This window comes from Labrus mixtus, chromosome 9, assembly GCF_963584025.1.
Source record: "Labrus mixtus chromosome 9, fLabMix1.1, whole genome shotgun sequence".
Lineage (NCBI taxonomy): Eukaryota > Metazoa > Chordata > Actinopteri > Labriformes > Labridae > Labrus > Labrus mixtus.
This window is the reverse complement of record NC_083620.1, coordinates 15,861,298-15,881,591: the sequence shown is the minus strand read 5'-3', so window position 1 is coordinate 15,881,591 and position 20,294 is coordinate 15,861,298. Positions and strand designations below refer to the sequence as shown.

At 40.8% G+C, this 20,294-nt stretch overlaps 1 protein-coding gene across 5 annotated transcripts in view; it reads left to right on the top strand.

The window, feature by feature from the left end:
• The first annotated feature begins 237 nt into the window (after positions 1 to 237).
• septin4b (septin 4b) overlaps positions 238 to 20,294 on the top strand; it is a 21,613-nt gene continuing 1,556 nt past the window's right edge. Inside the window, exons 1-12 of one of the 5 annotated variants that reach the window (XM_061046477.1) lie at positions 12,244 to 12,373; positions 13,507 to 13,632; positions 14,378 to 14,737; positions 15,115 to 15,211; positions 15,335 to 15,421; positions 15,516 to 15,639; positions 15,813 to 15,947; positions 16,813 to 16,930; positions 17,115 to 17,216; positions 17,895 to 17,991; positions 18,127 to 18,289; positions 18,605 to 18,701. In XM_061046477.1, the coding sequence (XP_060902460.1) occupies positions 13,537 to 13,632; positions 14,378 to 14,737; positions 15,115 to 15,211; positions 15,335 to 15,421; positions 15,516 to 15,639; positions 15,813 to 15,947; positions 16,813 to 16,930; positions 17,115 to 17,216; positions 17,895 to 17,991; positions 18,127 to 18,289; positions 18,605 to 18,701 (1,476 nt within the window). In that variant the 5' untranslated portion in view covers positions 12,244 to 12,373; positions 13,507 to 13,536. Of the gene's footprint in view, positions 347 to 7,406; positions 7,650 to 12,243; positions 12,374 to 13,506; positions 13,633 to 14,377; positions 14,738 to 15,114; positions 15,212 to 15,334; positions 15,422 to 15,515; positions 15,640 to 15,812; positions 15,948 to 16,812; positions 16,931 to 17,114; positions 17,217 to 17,894; positions 17,992 to 18,126; positions 18,290 to 18,604; positions 20,274 to 20,294 lie in introns of those variants that run through there. The other 4 variants (XM_061046476.1, XM_061046478.1, XM_061046479.1 and 1 more) reach the window with 4 other exon arrangements.

The window sequence follows — 20,294 nt, the reverse complement described above, 5'->3', positions numbered from 1 at the left end:
CTGCTTTATTACTGATTTAAGGTTGTTACCTTTCAGATAAATGAAGCTTCTCCTTCCTCTTTCTATCTGACCATCACTCCTTTTTCACCTTTTCTTTTTCATTCCCTTTCCTCCTTTTTCACCATCGCTGCTCTTTCTGCAGCAGTAACAGCCAGTCATTCCTCGTGATGCAGCGTGTGTCTGTGCAGCATTACGTTATTAATGTCTGCCTGTAAGACTGTGTAGCTTTGCAGGAGCTTGAGGCGCAAAAGGTTTGTCCCACAAAGACCCGAAGCCGTTCATGGTTGTTCGCTATCCTCTACTGGGTCGTGTATGTGTGTTTGTCTTGTTGGCCATCTGCAGAATGGTAAGTGTGTCACCTGACTTGTGATCTGAAATGAGACAAGCTCGGCTTCCCGGCACAAGCCTTCTGTGACAGACAATCTTTCCTTGTTTGTAATTTGAAGAGGAAGACACACTGGTTATGTTTTTATCAGACAGCCTTTTGTTTTTTGATGATTATATAAACTGTCTAATGTTCTGACCAGCAATTTATCTTCATCTTTATCCACTGGACTAAATAGGAGTCTCTAATTGGAAAACTGTGCTTTTAATGTACTAATGACTGTCTGGACTGACTCTGTCTACTACACGTGCTTGGGACTGATGTTTCCTGATGACAGTGTTACTACGGTCAATGCAGATTAGTCCTTACATCTGTATGGGACTGCTTCTGGCAGGCAGATGTTCCAGTAGTTTCATTTCTGCTGGGTAGTATACCACACACGTGTTTATCTTATAAAGGTTGCATGCTGATTACACATCAGGTAGCACAAGGTACGTTTAGCCTGAATGTGCTAAAGTCACTTTTATCACAGATGAGTCAGTTGGCGAGGTGTCCCATGTGTGTGTGGGTTGTCATGTTGAGGTTTCCAAGCTTTTTGATGCATGTGAGGTTTTTTTTTTGTGTGGCTCCTGGTTAATTTGGGCATCAAGATTAAAGAAGCAGATTACATCCGGGAGCAGGAGAACAGATGGAAAGAAAAGGAGGAAAAGGGACAATTATGGAGCCCCAACTGGTCAGGCGCCACCCCAGAAGTCACCAAAGCCATCTGTTGAGAGTACAAGTCACTGAATGGAGAATCGGTCTTAATAAGAATAAGAAGATTTTTTTAAGTATTGTTTTGGGTTTGTTATGCAAATGTTACTCTTCAATAAGAGAGGTCGATATGGGAAACTTACTCACTGCATGTTGTAAATGATCTTTAGCTAATTCAAAGATAAGGGTTTAACAGTTCTGACGGACTTTGTATCCAAAGAACCTGGCGAACCTCTTAGCCTCCAGCGTGTAGAGAGGTTTTTTAACTGTCTAACCACGTCTTAATCTTGAGCACACAGGAGTCCTTACGTGGTTCCTGGAATGTCAATCACAGCTCTTGTCAGCTCAAGTTGGGGATTGCTGCTTGTCAATTAATAATACTGATGGGATAAACAGATCAATTACAAGCAGGGTGACCCCAGACGGCCAAGGAAGGGCATAAAGTTTAGCACAAATATTGTTTCTGGACATGAAACATCATGATCTTGTTGATTTTGGAAAGACACATGAACCTGTTGTATATTTATCTCTTTAATCATCCAAAACATTGTTTCATAGGAATCCAAACACCAAACAAGTGTGTCCATGAGTTGGATTTCTAAACTGTTGCTTTCTTTGATATTGTCTTTTTTGTCTTTTATAGGAATGCTTTCTCAGTGCTTTGAGATATCTAACTTGTTCTCACTTGAAGTAACACTTTTGCTTTTAAGTGTATAGGAGTCCTATGTGCAGCAATACATTACCTTATATTTAGCCACTATTTTACCAGAGATCTGATATCAGAAACGTAATCTGTAATACTGCAATAGAAGATTAGGCTCATATTCGGGCTGAGAGACTCTCCGGACCTGTCCATCCAAAATGCCAATCTACAATCTTCAAGTTCTCATAGTGTGCAAGTGGAATGCAACCCAAACACTAGTCCAAGCCATCAATGGACTAAAACATCAAGAGATTGTATTGATTTACACAAGGCAGAGTTGGCTGAGGATAGGGAATGCCGCCAAAGAGATTGTCCAAAGACACCAAGAAGGAGTAGAAAGATCTTTTCTTCTCTGAAGTAGTTAAGATTGGAGAGGAAAATGAGAGGATCAAAGCTGTGAGCCAACATCGGCAAAGGAGCTATTCCACTTGGGAGGCTGTGACCAACAGGGCCATCACATGGGCTGACATGTTGAGGATGCACCAGACAAGGCTGAGCTTCTTCATCAGGGCCACATACTGTACAACACACATGGTCTCATGTGGTTTGTTCTCTATTTGCTGACCAGCGTAGTTAACCACCCCTTGCTCTGCATAGTGAATCCTGTATTCTTCAAGTGCATAGTGAGCCATACAAATGCAAGACCTAAAAAGACCTGAAAGATACTGTTATGTATTCAGCATGTTGCAATTAAAACAATAGGTATCCACTCCAAGTAAGTTCCCACTTTTAATCAAACACTCCCACACTTTGGCTCTCTAAAGTGTAAAATTAAGATATGTAAAAGCCCTCAGGACCTCTGTAGTACTTCTTGAATGAAGGGCCTCTTGGTTTGTATACTTTTCTTAGCTTACAATGTCATGAGGAGAACTGTCATTTGTTACCTCCCTGTTTCATCCTTAAAATATAGTCACAAAGATTTGATAGGTTCAACTTCGTTATGATCAATAGTTTGCGATCATAATATGCGTTTAACTAGCCCTTCCAAATTATTTTATTGTGCTCAATACTGCTCAAGTCACTTAGAGCAGGGATTGAGCCATGTTGTGCTTCTTGTGAACACATACTGGACCAAACAGTGAAACAAAATGCAGTGCATTGTGGGTTGAATATGGCCGTCTGTAAACGATGTCAATAGGTTTGCTGAGCATGCCTAATATTAGCATTGCTAACAACAGCAGCCTTCAGTCCTCCTTACAAGTTAACGTGCTCATGCCTGTGCTAAGTGTGGTTACACATCGCTCCGGTCGATATGCCATGATGAAAATACTGCCAAACTGCGCCATGCTGTGGGATGCCATTCTTCCACTGTCTTGTTGTCTACTTTCCAGTCGTAGTGACAGGATTAGGCTGGATGGCAGCAGCTACTGACTGGCGCTACATGCTGCATTCAGGTGCTCCTTGGATGGTCAGTTTCCGAGTTGGGAAGTCGCTCATCTGACTTCAGTCTGTTCACATGTTTTCAGTGTGAAAAATCTGGATGTTGTTACGACAAAACGTTTATGTGCAATAGCTGAATTAGCCTATTAAAAAGTATCTTAACATTAACAAAGCATCCCATGTTGATGTCAAATATGTCAGCATGTCGGGCACCTAATTCTTTCCCCAACTTCCAACTCGGTGTCCCGGCTTGAGCATGCATTCATGTACATTTTTCAGATGTGTCCGACACCACATAAATGCATCTACAGCCACAACTAGTGACAGGTAGCTACGGTACACAACATTTGACCGGCTTTGGTGCGCTTGACAGAGTGCAGTCTGAAAGCAAACCGAACCAAATGAAAAAAGCAACACCGTTTCAACTTCACCCCTGAATCACACCGAACTTTATATGTGAAAGCAACCTAAGTTCAAATTAGCCAGTATGAGGCTGATTTATTATTATTATTATTATTATTATCATTATTATTATTATTATTATTATTATTATTATTATTATTATTATTAATAATAATAATAATAATAATAATGATAATGTTGTTGTAGCAAGGCTGCAAGTTGTTAAACTTTACAAATGATCATTGGGGCACATATTTTGCCTGTGATGCAAACCTTTTTATGCATATTACACATGACGCAATGAACAGTCAACCTCCGACATCCCCCGCCCTGGGGACTCAAGACTGCTGGTTCTTTAACTACTGTTGCAAAAGTAATGAATCTGTGAATAGTTTAGCTACTTCATGTTTGTTTTCCAGTCAACTGGTACCTTTTGAAACACAGGAAACCCAGTCCAGACACTGATGTAATTTTTCTAATTGAGTCTTAATAAGACACAATGCTAACCTTGTTTCAGCAGATCTGTGGCTCAGACTAGACATTACCCTCTTGAGTAGCATTGTGATAAGGCCCAGCAGGAGCCAAAAATCACACAAGGTAGTTTTCTGTTGGTGTAATGTGGGACTTAGACGGGCTGGAATTCAGTGTTGCAGAAGCAAGGCCACACAACAACCCACTGACTTCCTTTTAGCAGGGTAAGCAGAGGTCACCACCCAAGAGATGTTGACTCAGCTAGCTTGTTTTGTCTGCTGTCCCTGTGTGGCTCACAGGTGTTGTTGTTTTTGTTTCGTTTTTCGCAGCTTCTGAAGTAGCGTGCACATGTGCATGTGTGCGATTTTGATAAGCTCTAAATCTGCTTGATCTCTTTAACATTTTTCCCCCACCGTAACTTAGCCAGGTCACATTACACCATCCATGCTGTACTAATGAAGCAGTTCTGACTTTTTAAACTTTTAGAAAATGATTACCTTATTTTCTGCCGTTTTCCCTCTGATTCTTTAAGCAAGTCTTTATTGAGGAATGAGTAAAACAAAAAAGCAATTTAGGTGATCTAGAGACAGATTTTGGGCCAGCTGGAAGTCACACTCTCCATGCTGGCCATTGGATTTACAAACTGGACAAGCCACAGGTGACTGACCATACAAAACACATACTATTATCATCCCAGGTCCATACTGTAGAGACCTGTTGTGTCCCACCGAATGCCTTAGATGCCTGCAGATTGTAATATTAAGTATGATTATAATGAACAAAGGAATTCCTTTTGATTTTAATCTGTAAAAGCCTCTTGCTTTCTTCAAGTTGACCAGCGGAAAACCCCATACCTCGCCCGAACCACATGAGCCTTTGTTGGACCATGCCACCTTTAAAAGAGGAAAAAACAAATTGAGTAAATGCTTTAGCTGCTTTCCAACAGGAATTTCTCTGTGTCAGATAAAGAGCCTTAATTGAATGGAGGAGGAAGCGTAGGAAGTGTAAGTTCAGCAGATCCAGCGGCTACTCGGTCCTCGCTATTCTGGAACAATATTTATGTTCCTGCAGAGGTGGTGGAGATCTGCTTTACAGGGCGTCAGAGTCCACTGCATGTTATTCTATACAGTTCAGATGTTTCATCCAGTTTTTTCAGACAGTTTGGGAGAAAATGTATTCATATATTCCTTTATCCTATTTTCTGCATATTTCCTGTATGGTTCTAAATACACATGTACATCCTATAGGCTGGATTTTCAAAGTGTCCAACATGCACAAAAGACCCTGCTGTAGACAAATTCAAGTTTGCACAGAACACTGCACTGTATACAGAAATGCACAGAAAAAATAAGTTCAGGGTTGCTGTATTTGTTTGTGGAATTCTGCTGTGATCTGCTGGCTTAAATAGAAAAACGTTATTAATCTCATCTGTAACAACTCTGTGCACGATTATGTATTTCACACAAAAACTTGTACACCACAATCGAGCTGTGTCCAGTCATGAGCAGCAGATGGCACTGCCCCCTCTGCCTTCTCCCATGGGGCACAGTTCATATGCTAAATCCTCTGCTTTAAGTTAAATTACATTTTGATACATTTCACACATAATACAGCAAAAATCATTATTCGTGCAGATTCAGTTAATCTTTCACACTCTTCTCTAAATTGTCGGACATTTCTTAATACGAGTATTTTTTTGGCTCCTGGTGTTGCTCTGTGTGCAGAGGTTCATTGCCACCTTCGCTGGCCCAACGCCAGACGACCTCACAGTGTAAACAGGGACAGAAAGTCGTTTTAATTACAAGTGGCAATGTGAGCCCCACAGCACTTTACTGTCACGACTGGAGTGTCTGACCCTTGTGTGTGCAGAGGCCAACATAAAAGTCAGTGTAGGAACTTTGTGTGTATTATTGCGTGTGTATGCAGCCTGGCATTGTATATCTAAAGCCTCCCGTCCCTCAGGCACTGTCAGCCCCTTCAGATGGTCCATGATAATCACCCTCATGATGAGGGCTGGCCACAGAGGATTAAAGCAGACCTGAAGTCATCCACCCAGACACCATACTTCCCTACAGGAAGTAACGTCTCCTGTCTGATAGCCCGCATTGCATTCTTCACCCTCTCGTCTCATCAAGACCAATTCTGTACATGTGTCACATCAAGAGTGGATTTACTGAGATTTGCCTACTGTGTGGTTTGTTAGACTGGCATGTCTGTTGCTGTGATACTATTTATGTTGCTCTGTCTACTGCTTATGGTAGTTATTACTGTTGTATAAGTTGGCACACATGGCAGTGAGAGCTATTAAGATTGGGATCATGTTACGTTTAGTTCTTCCACCCATAGGCAGAAAATGAATTCCCTGCTGAATTCCTCTGCTGTTTTTCCTCTCTGCCTATTTCTCCTGTTAAACTAAAACACTGGAGAAAAGATCTCAGCCCAGACACAAGCTGAGCTTCTCTAACTAGACGTCTCTGTGGTTTGGACAGTGTCAAATCGTAATTCACTGTGACTGTAACTATCTAAAAAGTCAGTAGAAAGCTTACACTCATTGAGCCCATTCACTTCTGTTCGAAGCATAATCGCAATCACAAAGTCCTGATTCCTTAAGAATGAGTGAGTATTATAAGACTTCTAAGGCACAGAGATCCAGCAAGATTAAAAGAAAAGCTCTGTGCTGTGGCCCACTTAAGTGTGTTTGTGTGTGTGTGTGTGTGTGTGGCAAGGAAAGTGTGTGTTAGATAAAAAGATTATTTGTAGCATGTAGGCCACAAAGCACCTCTATACACACACACACACACACACACACACACACACACACACACACACACACACACACACACACACACACACACACACACACTGAGTCCTCTTGTGCAGCTCTGGCCCTGGTACCACCAGCTGGGAGGTCTGGGTTGGATGTGACTCCCTTTGTAAGAAGTTATTTGCATGCTGCTGCTGTTGTCCTCTTCTCATGCTCTTTGATTTTATATATTGACTTTTTTTTATGAAGATTTTTTGGATTCATGTTTCTCTACCTTTATTATTTAATTCATATTAAACTTATAAATAATTTGAGATACATGTAAGTGTTTCACTTATTCAAACTTTATTGCTTGTATGTGTTTGATCATTAGGCTGTTGAGATGTCCCTTGTGTGGCTTTAAGAATAAGGGGACAAAGGAAGACGACAGGGCACCTAGCAGTGAGCAGGGAATAGGACACACGTCACTGAGCTCCACACACTCCCTGCATCACTTCTTATTGTAAGGCCAGCACCCCTCTGCAGACACTTGAGCTGCTCCCTCATCTGTATATCAGCTTCACATTGGCCCGAACAAGAGCAGGGCGGAGCTATTGAAACGTTCCAGATGCAGAGTGGCAGAGATTGAAGATGTACCTGTTTTAATAAAACATCTAAAGTGTGATTGTTGAGGCAAGGAAAATAGTTGCTCTTATGTAATGTGGGGTGCCCTGAAACTAAACAAGTGACACTTTCTGAGGTGCTTTTCAAGGCCTTTTTTCTTGTTTTCTCTCTGTCTCTGTAAACGAAAGGAATACTTCTGGTTCTGAAGGGATTAAATGGCAGCTAATTCAGAAACAAGTGATGCAGAGGTATGTGCTTGTTGCTTCTTTTCTTGCTGACCCTGCAATTAAGTATATCTCTCTGTGTGTCATTTACTCTGTGTTTTCTTCCAACATAGTCATTTGTGGCTGCAGGTTTTATCCTGTGCATACACATGAATCAGGGTTATAGATTTTTTTTTTACCCACACTGGACTGTTCACATGGATGCATGTGATCAGGCTTTGTGCTTAAATATGATTTTGCACCAGAAATGACAATTTTCTGCTAAGCTACTGAGAGGTTATCCACGTGACTGTTGTGCATTTCCTGAGCGTTTCCCTGCTGTCAAGCTCTTCAATGTTAAAATGCACATGTATTGATCAGCCATGACAGCTTAATGCACTGAGAGTGAGGAGAAAGTTGTAGTTTCTGATGACGAAGACATTGTTGCTGAGTAGTTTACAGAGAGGCAATGTGCCGTTGATGCACTGGTCCTTTTTTTAATCTTCCTTTGCATTTTTTAAGCACAGAGAAATTATAATTGTGCCTTCTGTTGCACTGAATGTTGAGTTTTGGTCATGTGGGAATTTGCATCAGCTCTATAGCTGTGGGAGTGTGTGTGTGGAGAGGGTGACTATTTTTGTCTCTCTCTTTTCTCTCTCTCTCTCTCTCTATCTCTCTCTCTTCTCTCTTCTCTCTCTCTCTCTCTTTCTCTCTCTCTCTCTCTCTCTTTCTCTCTCTCTCTGTACTGGGCCAGCTTCACACAGAGCCCTGCTCTAACCATCCAAACAAACACAGCATTCACACAGAGCGCACATGGCTCACTTCACCACCTGCTCGCAGCCTCGCCACAAGGGGAAACCTCCCTGGTATTCAGCCTGTGCATTCCACAACATTCACTAAAGAGGAATAAACATGGAGTGTTGTTTCTGTTAGTGCCTTTGAATGCTTTCATGTTAAGGTCACAGTCTATATAATGCAAATACACTATATGCGTCATACCCCACCCCAGCATATTTAAGTTTGCATTCCTGCCAAAGGGGGTGACACCTGCAGGAAAACATGATTTTGCACTTGTGGAATGATTGCATTGTTTTTATTCAAGCTTGATTGTTTCCTCCTGCTTTCATCACAGAGGATTAATAAAAAAGTACAGTATAGATTCTTTACGACCTCTGGCAGCTTCTGATTGCAATTTCCCATGTCGTGTGGGGAGAATTTGAAGTGGTCTCTCCCCTGAGAGCTGTGTTTCATGCAAAAAAAATTATCATCAATCAGTAGTGTGGCTGCCAAACCCACTATCACCATCCAAGAGTAACAAAGCAGCCAAGTCAACCATGCAACTTTCTTATGCTGCATTGGGTTTCATGTCCTACAATTGTTGTTCAGGGACTGAGTGGGCTCGCCAAAAAGGTTTCAGTCCTGTCATAAAATATGTCCCACATCCTCAAGAGGTTATTTTTCCTACAATGGTCTCCTTGATAGGCCTAAAAGGGTATCATTCCTTTCTGAAGCTGTGCAGCAACCTGCCATTTTGCCTTCAGACTGCTTATTAAAATTCATTAAAATGATTGGATGTTTGGTTCTGTATATGCAATAAAGTCTGAGGTCAAATTGTTGCTTTACCTCTAGTCACATGACAAACAGGACATACCAGACCAGCAAGTCCTCATAAGTGGAGATATTACAGCAGGGACTCAATATTTCTGTCCTCAAATCTATTGTTTAATTCCTGTGATTCTTGTATTTGGCTGATGTAGAATGTGTGAATGAGGGTTTTTTGTATTAGTCTCACCACAGAGCCTCAGCTTCTTTATGCCCCTTTGGACCTGAACTAGCCACACTGTGGTCTAACCTGGTCTGAAGCTCATTCAGTTACAACACTGACAATCCCTGCATGACACTGCTAATGATAAAGTTTTCTTATTATAAGTCCTGATGAACTAAACCCTGGAGAGGAGCTGAAATGTCAGTGCAGCCAGTTATGGAAATTGTAATTGGTTCAGGTCTCAGCTGTGACTCGTTCCAGAGGGAGACGCTGCGTTATCCTATTGAAAACGTGTGAAATTGATCTTAGAGCCCATTAGGTTTTTATTCCTGTTATAAAAGGCTGTTTCTATATCATGTAATCAATACCACAGTATATGAAGAAACCTTTTTGTGAATCTTACACGAAATCAAGGCAAAGTGTTTTGTTTTCATTTTTTCAACTGGCTACTCTGGAGGGTCTTGTTCTTAATTTTTAGAAGGATGAGCACGAGGATCCAATACTGTGCCTAGTATGGCTCACCAAAGCTAGATTGAAATGTGTATATACTACAGTCTGTTCATTCAGTCACAATTCACAAGTTTATTGTATTATCTTCTTCAAAGGTCTGTCATTAGTTTTCTGTTGCCTCTGGTCTTGAGGTGGCCATGTTGTTAACTTTGATATCAGACTACACTGCTGATCTCAAACACACAGTTGTTATAGATGTCAGACTTAGAATAGTAGTTCATTGTAAGGCTGAATCATTTCTATTATATGATGTTGATTTTTGTGTCATTTTTTGATTGATGAGTAGTTACAAAAAATCGAATACTGTCAGACTTCCGCCTGGACTGCAGTAGATCTGTGGAAAACTTTTTGACTCACCAGCCGAGGGGGTGGCTAGATGAAAAAATTCACTGGCCAATCATATTTTTTACCCACCAAGATTGTGTTTTTGTTTCAGATGCACATTTGTTACAGGACATTCAATTGGGTGTATATGGTATTGTGTTCTGTTGAATCAAATCACAGTTTTAAGTCACGGATTGGAACATTTGATCAGATCTGAAAAATGAAAAAAAAAAAAAAAAAAAAATCTATTTTCTATTTTTTTTTTTCAAAGGTAGTAGTGCCCAGGACCCCCTGCTACCCTCTGGAACGACCTCTACATTACAACATTACAAACTCAAAACAAAACTCTTCTGTGAATAACTTCTTTAATCCACAGAAACAAGATTTCCTCTCGATTTATCATTTTAAAGTTAAACACTTAACATTAGCAGACTTTTCATTATTGGATGTGTATGTCTGACTGCTCCTGCTGAGCGTGTTGGAAGTGAAAAGTGGAGCGTGCATCTACAGCACATCTTCAGTGTTTATAACGCAGCCCTGTAACTGAGTCTGTGTGGATAAGTTTACAGACTACAGCAGGCTGTGGGATAACGTTACTATCATTAAGTTACTGAATGCTGAGAAAAGCAGACATGATGAGAGTGAACGGAGTAAAGTCGAACTGACCGTTTGAGCGGATCACATGCGTTACTGATTGGGTCTGAGAGACAGCTCTCTCTCTCTACTGCAGTACCAGTTTGAAACTCTGCTTGGCTTTGAAAAGTTAGGATCAAGTAGTCTAGTGGAATGTTTGAATATGGAAAGGGTGCATCCAGAAAAACATCATTAAATCTATTTAATTTTTGAAGCATCTAAAATTATTTAACATGAAGATTATTTCTGTCGGAGGGGAAAGGAATAAAAATGTCAAAACCCTGAGCTGTTCTCATTTCATGCAGCTGGCCAACAACCACAGAGTAGATCTGATTGGACGGTCTGTCCTGTAGGAAAGCATGATGTCATGGATGACAACATCTCCAAAACAAACACTTTTGTTCTTGAGCTGAATTCATCTCTTTTCATCAATTTGACTTATTTTAGTGTTTTATTCCAGCTGAGAGTCATGATGTCAGATTTGAAACTCAAAAGAAAATTCATGAGATTTTGTCCACCAAACAGATCAAAAAATTCCAATTAATGAAATGAATTTCCTTTTCCTGAAAACCTTTTTAGCTCTCTACATTTGTTTTGCTGATTGATTCAGAGGGAAAGAAGTTTGTAAATCAAAGCTGCTTCAGAGTTATGTGTGGAAAGTGAATCTCAAAGTGTAGTTTAAAAGACAGCGTGACAAGACAGTTTTTGTGACTTAGCTCAAAAGGCAGATGAAGGATTCAGGAAAACCATTGAGGTATGAAAATTGTGAAATGTAACAGACGTGTAATAATGGAGGAGAAGTGTTGAGCCTTTAAGTGAGTGGTTTCCAAACATTGTCATCGTGGTGCTTTTACTCCTGCAGAAGAAAACGTCTGGGTTTGTTTTCAAGCAACTTGCTTCATAAATTTTCATATAAATGAGGTTACACTCCTTTCTGCTTGGTGTAGCAGAATACGATCTGTATGATGGGATATAAGTTCTTTATTTATACATTTATTAGCTTAATAAGTGAGCTCAAAAGCAAAGCAGTCGATTCTTTTTGTATTATTTGTGATCATTGAGCAGCTCAGCGAGTCTTACAATGTGATGTGACCACAGGTTCCTCTCATAACTCTGGCTTCAGGACGGGCTTTGCTGATGACCCATAAATGTTAAAACTAGATTTAGAAGGAGTGAGTTGTGTTAACTCAAATGCATAATTTTGTTGCATCATGTCTGATAAAGTCTTGTTAAAATAACACAGCACCAGTTTCAGCATCAGAGCGTGTGCTTCATGTGTGGGTTGTTTCGTAGCCTCCGTTCTTTGCTGTTTGGTTCATCAATGCCGCTGATCAGTTTCCCGGGGCGTTAAGCGGCTCGATGGGGCTGAAGGGCGCTGTGTCCTCTGGGATGGAGGCTTATAAATGCTGGAGCCTCTGGTTTCTGCCTCCTACTGCCTGTCAGAGTGGGCATGAGGAGTAGTTTAACGCAGGGGCAAGAAAAAGAGGCTCTACGCGCTGCTAAGAGGTACCACAGGTGAGGCTCTGCGAGAAAGGAGGTGAGGCTCGAGGGTGTGGGTAGTCCAGGATGTCCTGATGCAAGTTTTATTATCTATGTTTCAAAAGTAATGACTGTGTTTGAAATGGAACTTTGTTGTGGAGATTCTAGCATGACATAATGTTGATTTGGTTGATGACAATCTAGCAATTTAAAACCAGAGTCAAATAACAAGTTTGGTACTACATGGTGAACTTTTTTTTTTTTTTTTTTTTTTTTTAAGCATTTCTGTTCATAAAAGCAGGACATCTGTCAAAGCTTTGCAGTAGATCCCATCCTCTGGGTCACTGGATCCACCATGTTGGTCATTGATCTCTGTGCTTTGGATTGTAGTTCAGGAAAGCAGGTCACTGATTTCCTAAACTGAAACAATCGATGACTTCTCTGCCCTAAAGCTCCAAATCATTGGATAATTAAAACTACAGGCTCTGGATAGAGGACAGAAAAAGGAAGACAAAATACTTTTCATGATAAAATGCAAAGCTTTTATTTTTTAACTTGATTTAAAAGATTTGTCTCATCTTGAATCAGACTTGATATTCTCTTACTTTCAATGTGCAAAGGAATAGAAGTTGTTCCAGTGTATTTGAATGTCTAACTTTGGTGTTAAAATTTTCATCAGACTGTTAATGACTCCGTGCATTATGCAACTGCAGCTGGCACAGATAATCTTACCTGCTGGCACTGACACTGGTGCATTTTTAATAGTGCCTGAAACTCTGAATAGGGTGATATCAGAGAAGCTAATAACATTTGGCAGTCATGTAATGGCAGTAGGCCAGGTTGTACCAACGTTGTAATTGAAGACAACATTGACAGCGACTGCACTCAGAATGCCATTATGCATCGTTCAATCACCCTTCAAACAGTCATCTCATCTGCTTTGCCGTCATACCATTAACACCTGTGAATGGTATGTTATTATTGTTTCCTTTGCCCTTGCTTTGGCCTCGTTTCATCATTTTAATTTTATTTTTTTCTTTCTTCTCTTAAATGTCTTACCTGATTACATATTCACCCCTCTGCTCCCGACTTGCACCGGATTTTTTTTATGGCGGACTATCTGGGTGTCCTGTCTTCCCTTTTCCTCACACGACAACCTCCCCCACCATGTGTGCTTCCTTATGGTTGGAGATTGCAGAGTGTACTGTAGCCCCGATAGCAATGGCGGACAGTGACCACGAGGCTCACTCTTCGTCAGACGAGCATCACTCTCGCCCTGCCTCTGCTAATCACAGTAGGGACCATGACGCTGAACAGGTACCAAAAAAAAAAACCACACCTGAACTCTATAAAGAAGTCTGCTCATCAACTCAACTTTACCAGTTAAGCCTACTTACGCTCACTCTTGAGCTGATGTATGCTGCACAAACAGAAGTCAGGACCAACAGCTGAATTTAAATGACCTCATTGCTTTCAGAGAGCCACTGCATTATTTATCTGTATACTCAACTAGCAGGGAGACTACAGTATGTGTTACCTGGAGTCCCTTCAGCTGTGTATCCTCTTACAAGAAAAGCTCCATTCATTTGAACTTTATTGACAGCTTAGTGTATTAGCGTTAGGAATCTAGAAATGATGAATAGACTATGTTCATAACGCCTTAAATATGTATTGTCCTTTAACAAGAACCATAAAAAAAGGCCTTTTGTGTAACTTAAAATGTTACATGTGATGAGAAGATTTAAAAGACATAATGTTAGAATAAAACCTGGAACATCAACCTGTATGACTTATTTATGCCCAGGTATTACAGCTCATTCAAACTTTGTTTTACATCTGATATATAACACTAATTAAATCTAATCTAAATTAATATAATAATAATAAAACCAGCTGAGTAGCCTATCTTACACAATAGTTCGTCAACAATTAAAAAAGAAAAAAAGTCTGCCTATTTGCACTCTGAATCTCCATTCCTTCCTCACCATGTCGTCGATCCACCTGTCTTATCCCTCACCTTCTACTACCTCATCCATCCCCGTCAACCATGGCGTCTCTCTAGCACTCAAGCCAATCAGACGACTCAGAAGTGGAGAACATTATGCACGACCCTAACCACCAAGGAGGCCACGACCACGGCCACCACCACCACCACCACCACCACCACCATGACCATGACCACAAGCACCAACACCAACATGGCCTTGAGCCCCTTGATCCAGACAGGGAAGCTGAAGGCCCAGACCGCCCCCATACCCCGTCGTATTTGCGCCCCCCCGTGGCGGGTAGAGCGCGGTCGGATTCAGGTTCTGAGCCCGGTTTACCGCAGAACAGGAGTGTGGAGTTTGACTTGCCGTCCTCCGTCAGTCCCACCAGACCCAAGAGTCCATGGGGTCGATACGACCCGTACAGCAATAATGAGGTAACACAAGGAACAGAGTATTGAGACCAAATGGAGAAAGACGATCTTCAGTTCTGCTTTACAGGCAATTTGTTGTCTTTGTTTTAAACAGTTTCTCTTTGGATTGATGAACGCGATGTGTCAGCTTGTGAACGATCGTATGAGAAACAGTCGATTATCTTATTTTCTTTCGGTTGAAGAGGTTGTGAATCGGAGTCTGTTGCTATTTGTTTTGGTTGTGTTGTTAACTTTTGGTGTTTTAAACTGCTCTGAAAGTTAAAGTGGTGCTGTCAACACACAATTGTGGAGTGTTTGATTGCAGCGTTTTTTTATAGAAATGTATGCTGGGTAATGTGTGCTTCACAGATGTTTAATTTCTTTACTGTGTGTGTTTGTAGGACCAGGATAAGGAATACGTGGGTTTTGCAACTCTGCCAAACCAGGTACACCGCAAGTCAGTCAAGAAGGGATTTGACTTCACGCTCATGGTGGCAGGTAAATCCTCTTTTTCACATTAGCTGACATCTGATCCTAAGACCTGCTTCAACCAGAAAGAGACTCCTGATCAGAAACTCTTAAACTTGTCTTTTTTTTCTCTGTGTTGTTCTTTGTTTGAAGGGGAGTCTGGCCTGGGAAAGTCCACTTTGGTCAACAGTCTCTTTCTCACAGATCTTTACAAAGATAGGAAGCTGCTCAATGCTGAAGGTGAGGATTGTTTTCCTCTTCATGCTTGGTAATCATTTTACAATATATGAAAGTGCATACTGAAAACCGGGGCTTGTTTTTGTCCTTTCCCCAGAGCGCATCACACAAACAGTAGAAATCACCAAACACACAGTGGATATAGAGGAGAAAGGTGTCAAACTGAAGCTCACCATTGTGGACACACCAGGCTTTGGGGATGCTGTTAACAACACTGAATGGTACATACCTAACATCTTAATAAAGAAAAAAAAAAGCCTGATCCAAATCAAACTAGTCAGTTCCACTTTCTAACATTTTTCTTTAGCACAGTTGTGTTTAAAAAGTAATGTGCAGTAGTTCCTCAGAGTGCAGTGCCTCAGAAACAGAATGTCCCTGTGTGTTTCCGCTCCAGCTGGAAGTCTGTGGCTGACTACATTGACCAGCAGTTTGAGCAGTACTTCAGGGACGAGAGTGGCCTCAACCGCAAGAATATCCAGGACAATCGTGTCCACTGCTGCCTATATTTTATCTCACCATTTGGTCATGGGTACGACAAATCTACTACTACTCTCTCTCTCTCTCTCTCTCTCTCTCTCTCTCTTTATCACTCCTAATGATGGGGAATATTAAACACCTTTCTGCTGCAGTAGGAAATGTCTCTCTGAGAATTTTTATCAAAAGAGTCACAGCCTCTATTAGCCCGTAATTACAAATAATTAAGGGACACTAAATAATATAAACTGGTGTATACTTTGAGTGCAGTCAGCCCTATAAATTGTTAATGCAGTTGGCTCCTGATGAGAGTTAAAGCAGTTCTCTGCTGTTCTCGCTGCCTTCAGGTGGATTTATTTCTGGTGCAGTACTTTCTCTCTGATCAATTCTTTGTGCTGGGTGCTGATGTTGCACTTTTCACTGCATTTGTGCACATTGCACTGTTCCACATCACTGTGCTCATTACAGAACAAATAAAGCCTCTCTCAAGTGATGCTGCAGTGTCCATCTCAAAGTCAAAGTGATGGAGACGTTGCGCCCTCTGTTGGAGAGTTCCAGCCATTACTCCACTCAAAGAGGTCACTGGAGAGAGCAAACCTCTGTCACCAGCTTAAAGCCACAGAAACACAACACAGTATTCAAATCTTGTGTTAAATCAACGTCATCTGGCTGAGAACATATTTATTGAGAGAAAATACACAACTGGTTCATGATCAGAATCAAGTTCCCTCATTTCCAAACTTCATTTATGAAAATCTATTTCTATATTTAAATCCATTTGAATTGTTAGACATAGTTTCTAAAAGCTGAAATAATGAGCTTCAAGCTTTAGACTTTGCATGTCATGTTACCAGACTACAACACTTAAAGGTATCGTCTCTGTTTGCTTGATGTGTCTGATTGTTTTGTATTGCTTCTAGCCTCCGACCTTTGGATGTTGAATTTATGAAAGCGCTCCATGAAAAGGTTAACATCGTCCCCATCTTGGCCAAAGCTGACACGCTCACCCCCAGCGAGGTCAAGAAAAAGAAAATAAAGGCAAGCCTGATTTGGGTCAATAAACATTAAACGCACCTACAGTTAAACCACAAGAGCAGATTCACAGAACTCATTCATCAGTTTCTTGTTGAGAAAATACATTTGTCTCACATCATCACTGATCACATTTTTAATCCCGCACTGCCAATATGCACGTTTAAGCTCCGTGTTCTGTTTCCTGTAGATCCGAGAGGAGATCGAGCAATACGGTATAAAGATCTACCAGTTCCCTGACTGTGACTCTGATGAAGATGAAGAGTTTAAGCAGCAGGACACGGAGCTGAAGGTGAGAGCCAGAGACTGCTGTGGGTTTTTCTCTCTGTCCTTTTCTTTCCACAGCTCAGGGTTTACATGCATTTAAGTCCCCATGTGCATGAGTTATGGTTAGTTTATCTTAAACACAAAAGCTGAACCAGCATCTCAAATGAAAGTCACTGAAAACTTGATCTGTAAATAAATACAAAATACATTAGCAATAGAAATCATATTTACATTTACACATTACAGTACTTACAAACTGAACAAAACCATAATCTGAAGAACAATATCTGGCTAACGGACAAAAGTGATGTTGAAATAAATGTAGAGGCAGTTTAATGTAAGACCTTGGCATTCAGTCCACGACTGACGACACAGTCTTGATGAGTCAACCGTTCTTTGCTTCTCTGGCTTCATGAGCTGGCAACCAGGATACAGTCAGTGTGCCAGTTTATTTCTCTCCCTGCCTTTGTCCTTGTCTCACCTCTGATGGAGTAGAGAGAGAAGTGGGAATAAAAGATGGAGGAGGTTGAATAATGAATGGGAGGGGTTAAAAATGAAGGAAGTAATGCATGATTAAAGTGGAGGGGAAATAGTTTTAAATATAGCCTGTGCAGTGTCACTCGCTGGTCCATCTGCTAGAACAAAGTCATCCACAGTCTCTCTTGTGTTCATTCATTATATTTTTTTGGCTTCTCCAAACAAGGAGAGCATTCCCTTTGCTGTAATCGGCAGCAACACAGTGGTGGAGGCCAAAGGGAAGAGGGTGCGAGGTCGGCTTTACCCCTGGGGCATCGTAGAAGGTAGGCCCTGTTCTTCTGGTTCATCACCAGTTCTGCATCTTGTGCCTCATCTTTAGCCTTAAGAAGTGCGACTTCCTTTTTTTTTTTTTTGTATTGACGCACACATACAATTGATCCTCACGCCGGTGTTTTCAGTGGAGAACTCGGCACATTGTGATTTTGTGAAGCTGAGGAACATGCTCGTTCGCACGCACATGCAAGACCTGAAGGACGTGACCCGAGAGACTCACTACGAGAACTACAGAGCCCAGTGCATCCAGAGCATGACCCGCATGGTGGTGAAGGAACGCAACCGCAAGTAAGATCACACTAAAGCAAGGGGCACACAGGTATGCTAAGTGCGGAGGACATTTTATAGAGATAAGAATATCGTATTTTTTAGGAAGAAAATGTCAATGATGAAATATATTGCCATTCTTTATTTGTTGGACAGGTCAGTGTTGACGAGGAAGCAGCTTTAGGGTGGACAGCACTGAGATGTGGATTAGATTGAGGATTTTACTTTGTTCTGGGAGTTTGACGGAAAAAAAACAAAAAACTTAATATATTCACTGGGCTTCTTTTCAACCTTTTCTTAAAACGTATCTTTTCTGCAAACTGCATCTTTCTGCAGTAAACTAACCCGGGAGAGCGGCACAGATTTCCCAATCCCCGTAGTGCCAGGAGTTGGAGACGAGACAGAAAAGCTCATCCGAGAGAAAGATGAGGAGGTACGGCACGCCGACCATGAACCGGACTCGCACCACCCACATGATGATCATGAGCACCATGAGTCTGAACATAATTCAGAGCACATCCAGCACTCAGAGCCCCCGCCCGGTCCAGAGACACACTCAGACCACATGGCCGATGAAGCCCTCTGATTGTCTTTAGCTCGCTGATTCTGTTCATCCATCAGATGTCTCTGAAGCATGTTTTCTGAGGTTGACAATGAGTAGCCTCACAAACATGAATTTGTGTTAAATATAGATTAAATCCCCTTCTCCCTCGCTCTTCCAAGTCCTGTGACATTTGAACCCTGGGTAGGAAAGAGTTAGCCACATGAAGGTTTTTTATAACTGCACATACTGCAAGACCTACAGTTACATGCTTGTAACACTAAAGCAACACAAAAAATTCAGTCAATGAATCTGTTGAATATGTTGCTTTAAACCTGTGGGGTCTTCATGAAATTAGACTTTGACCTTGGCAAGTTAAAGTGTTGGTAAACTTTGAAGCTCCTTTCTACTTTTTTGTTACCCCAGATTGAACTTTTTTTTTAAATCCCACATTTTAAAGAGTCTACACTGATTTCAACCTTTGGTTCATACAATTTACTACATGACCAAAATTCAACAATCATTTTATAAACCCAAGGGTTTAAGTAAAGCTCATATAAGATGTGATTTTTATAGAAGTATATTTTATTCCCTTCATGTTCCCAATCATTTATTTATTTACATCCAGCATGAGCTCAGTCACTGTAATCACTGTTTCAGCAAAGCTAATAAAATACAAAGGGAGCAGACCAATGACATACAGTATCTGTTCATGGTGGATGAACACAACAGCTATCCTTCAAATCCCCTCCCTAACCCCGATCCATCTATTTATTTGAACAAATAAAGATACCATTTCTCCTCAGTTGTTCTTTTTTTGTTTTCAATCATTAAACATGACAATAGAACTGCATCAATCAAGCTAACTGAATTATATGACAATTCATTTCACAATCGATTGTTTCTGTCAAATGAATAACTTTTTATGCCCTGAGTATCTCAAATATAAGAATTTGGATTGATTAAAATTAATATAGTGGGGTTTAGACTGCTCATCGTATGAAGCAAAATATTCTATGATGTCACAGTTTGCTGTGGGAAACTGATCAGTTTTTCGCACTGTCTCCACATTATGTGTAATCCACCAAATTACATATTAATAAATGATAACATGATCATTAGTTTAAGATCTTTATTTTTTAGAAAAGAATCTATAGTTCAAAATGAAAAACAATGGAAACTGGAAATCTCCTATAACAACACCACACAGCTGGCAGTACAATTAAACTGCGCTTACATTCTGACACGATTCTTGGGAGAGAAAGTCTTCTTACCTCCCTGACATTAAAGAATTACTGAGTATGTGTTTTTAGTGAAGGCCATGACGCAGTTTCCCTGCAGCCGTCCATCACAGGTCACGTGACAAAAAGAGGACTGATCTGCAGAGTATTATTGATTTGTTGTGTGTGCAGTCATGTGTAAATAACTGGCTTGTATAAAAATGAACATGCAGTGTGGAACTTACTGACACTCTTCTCGTCTTCT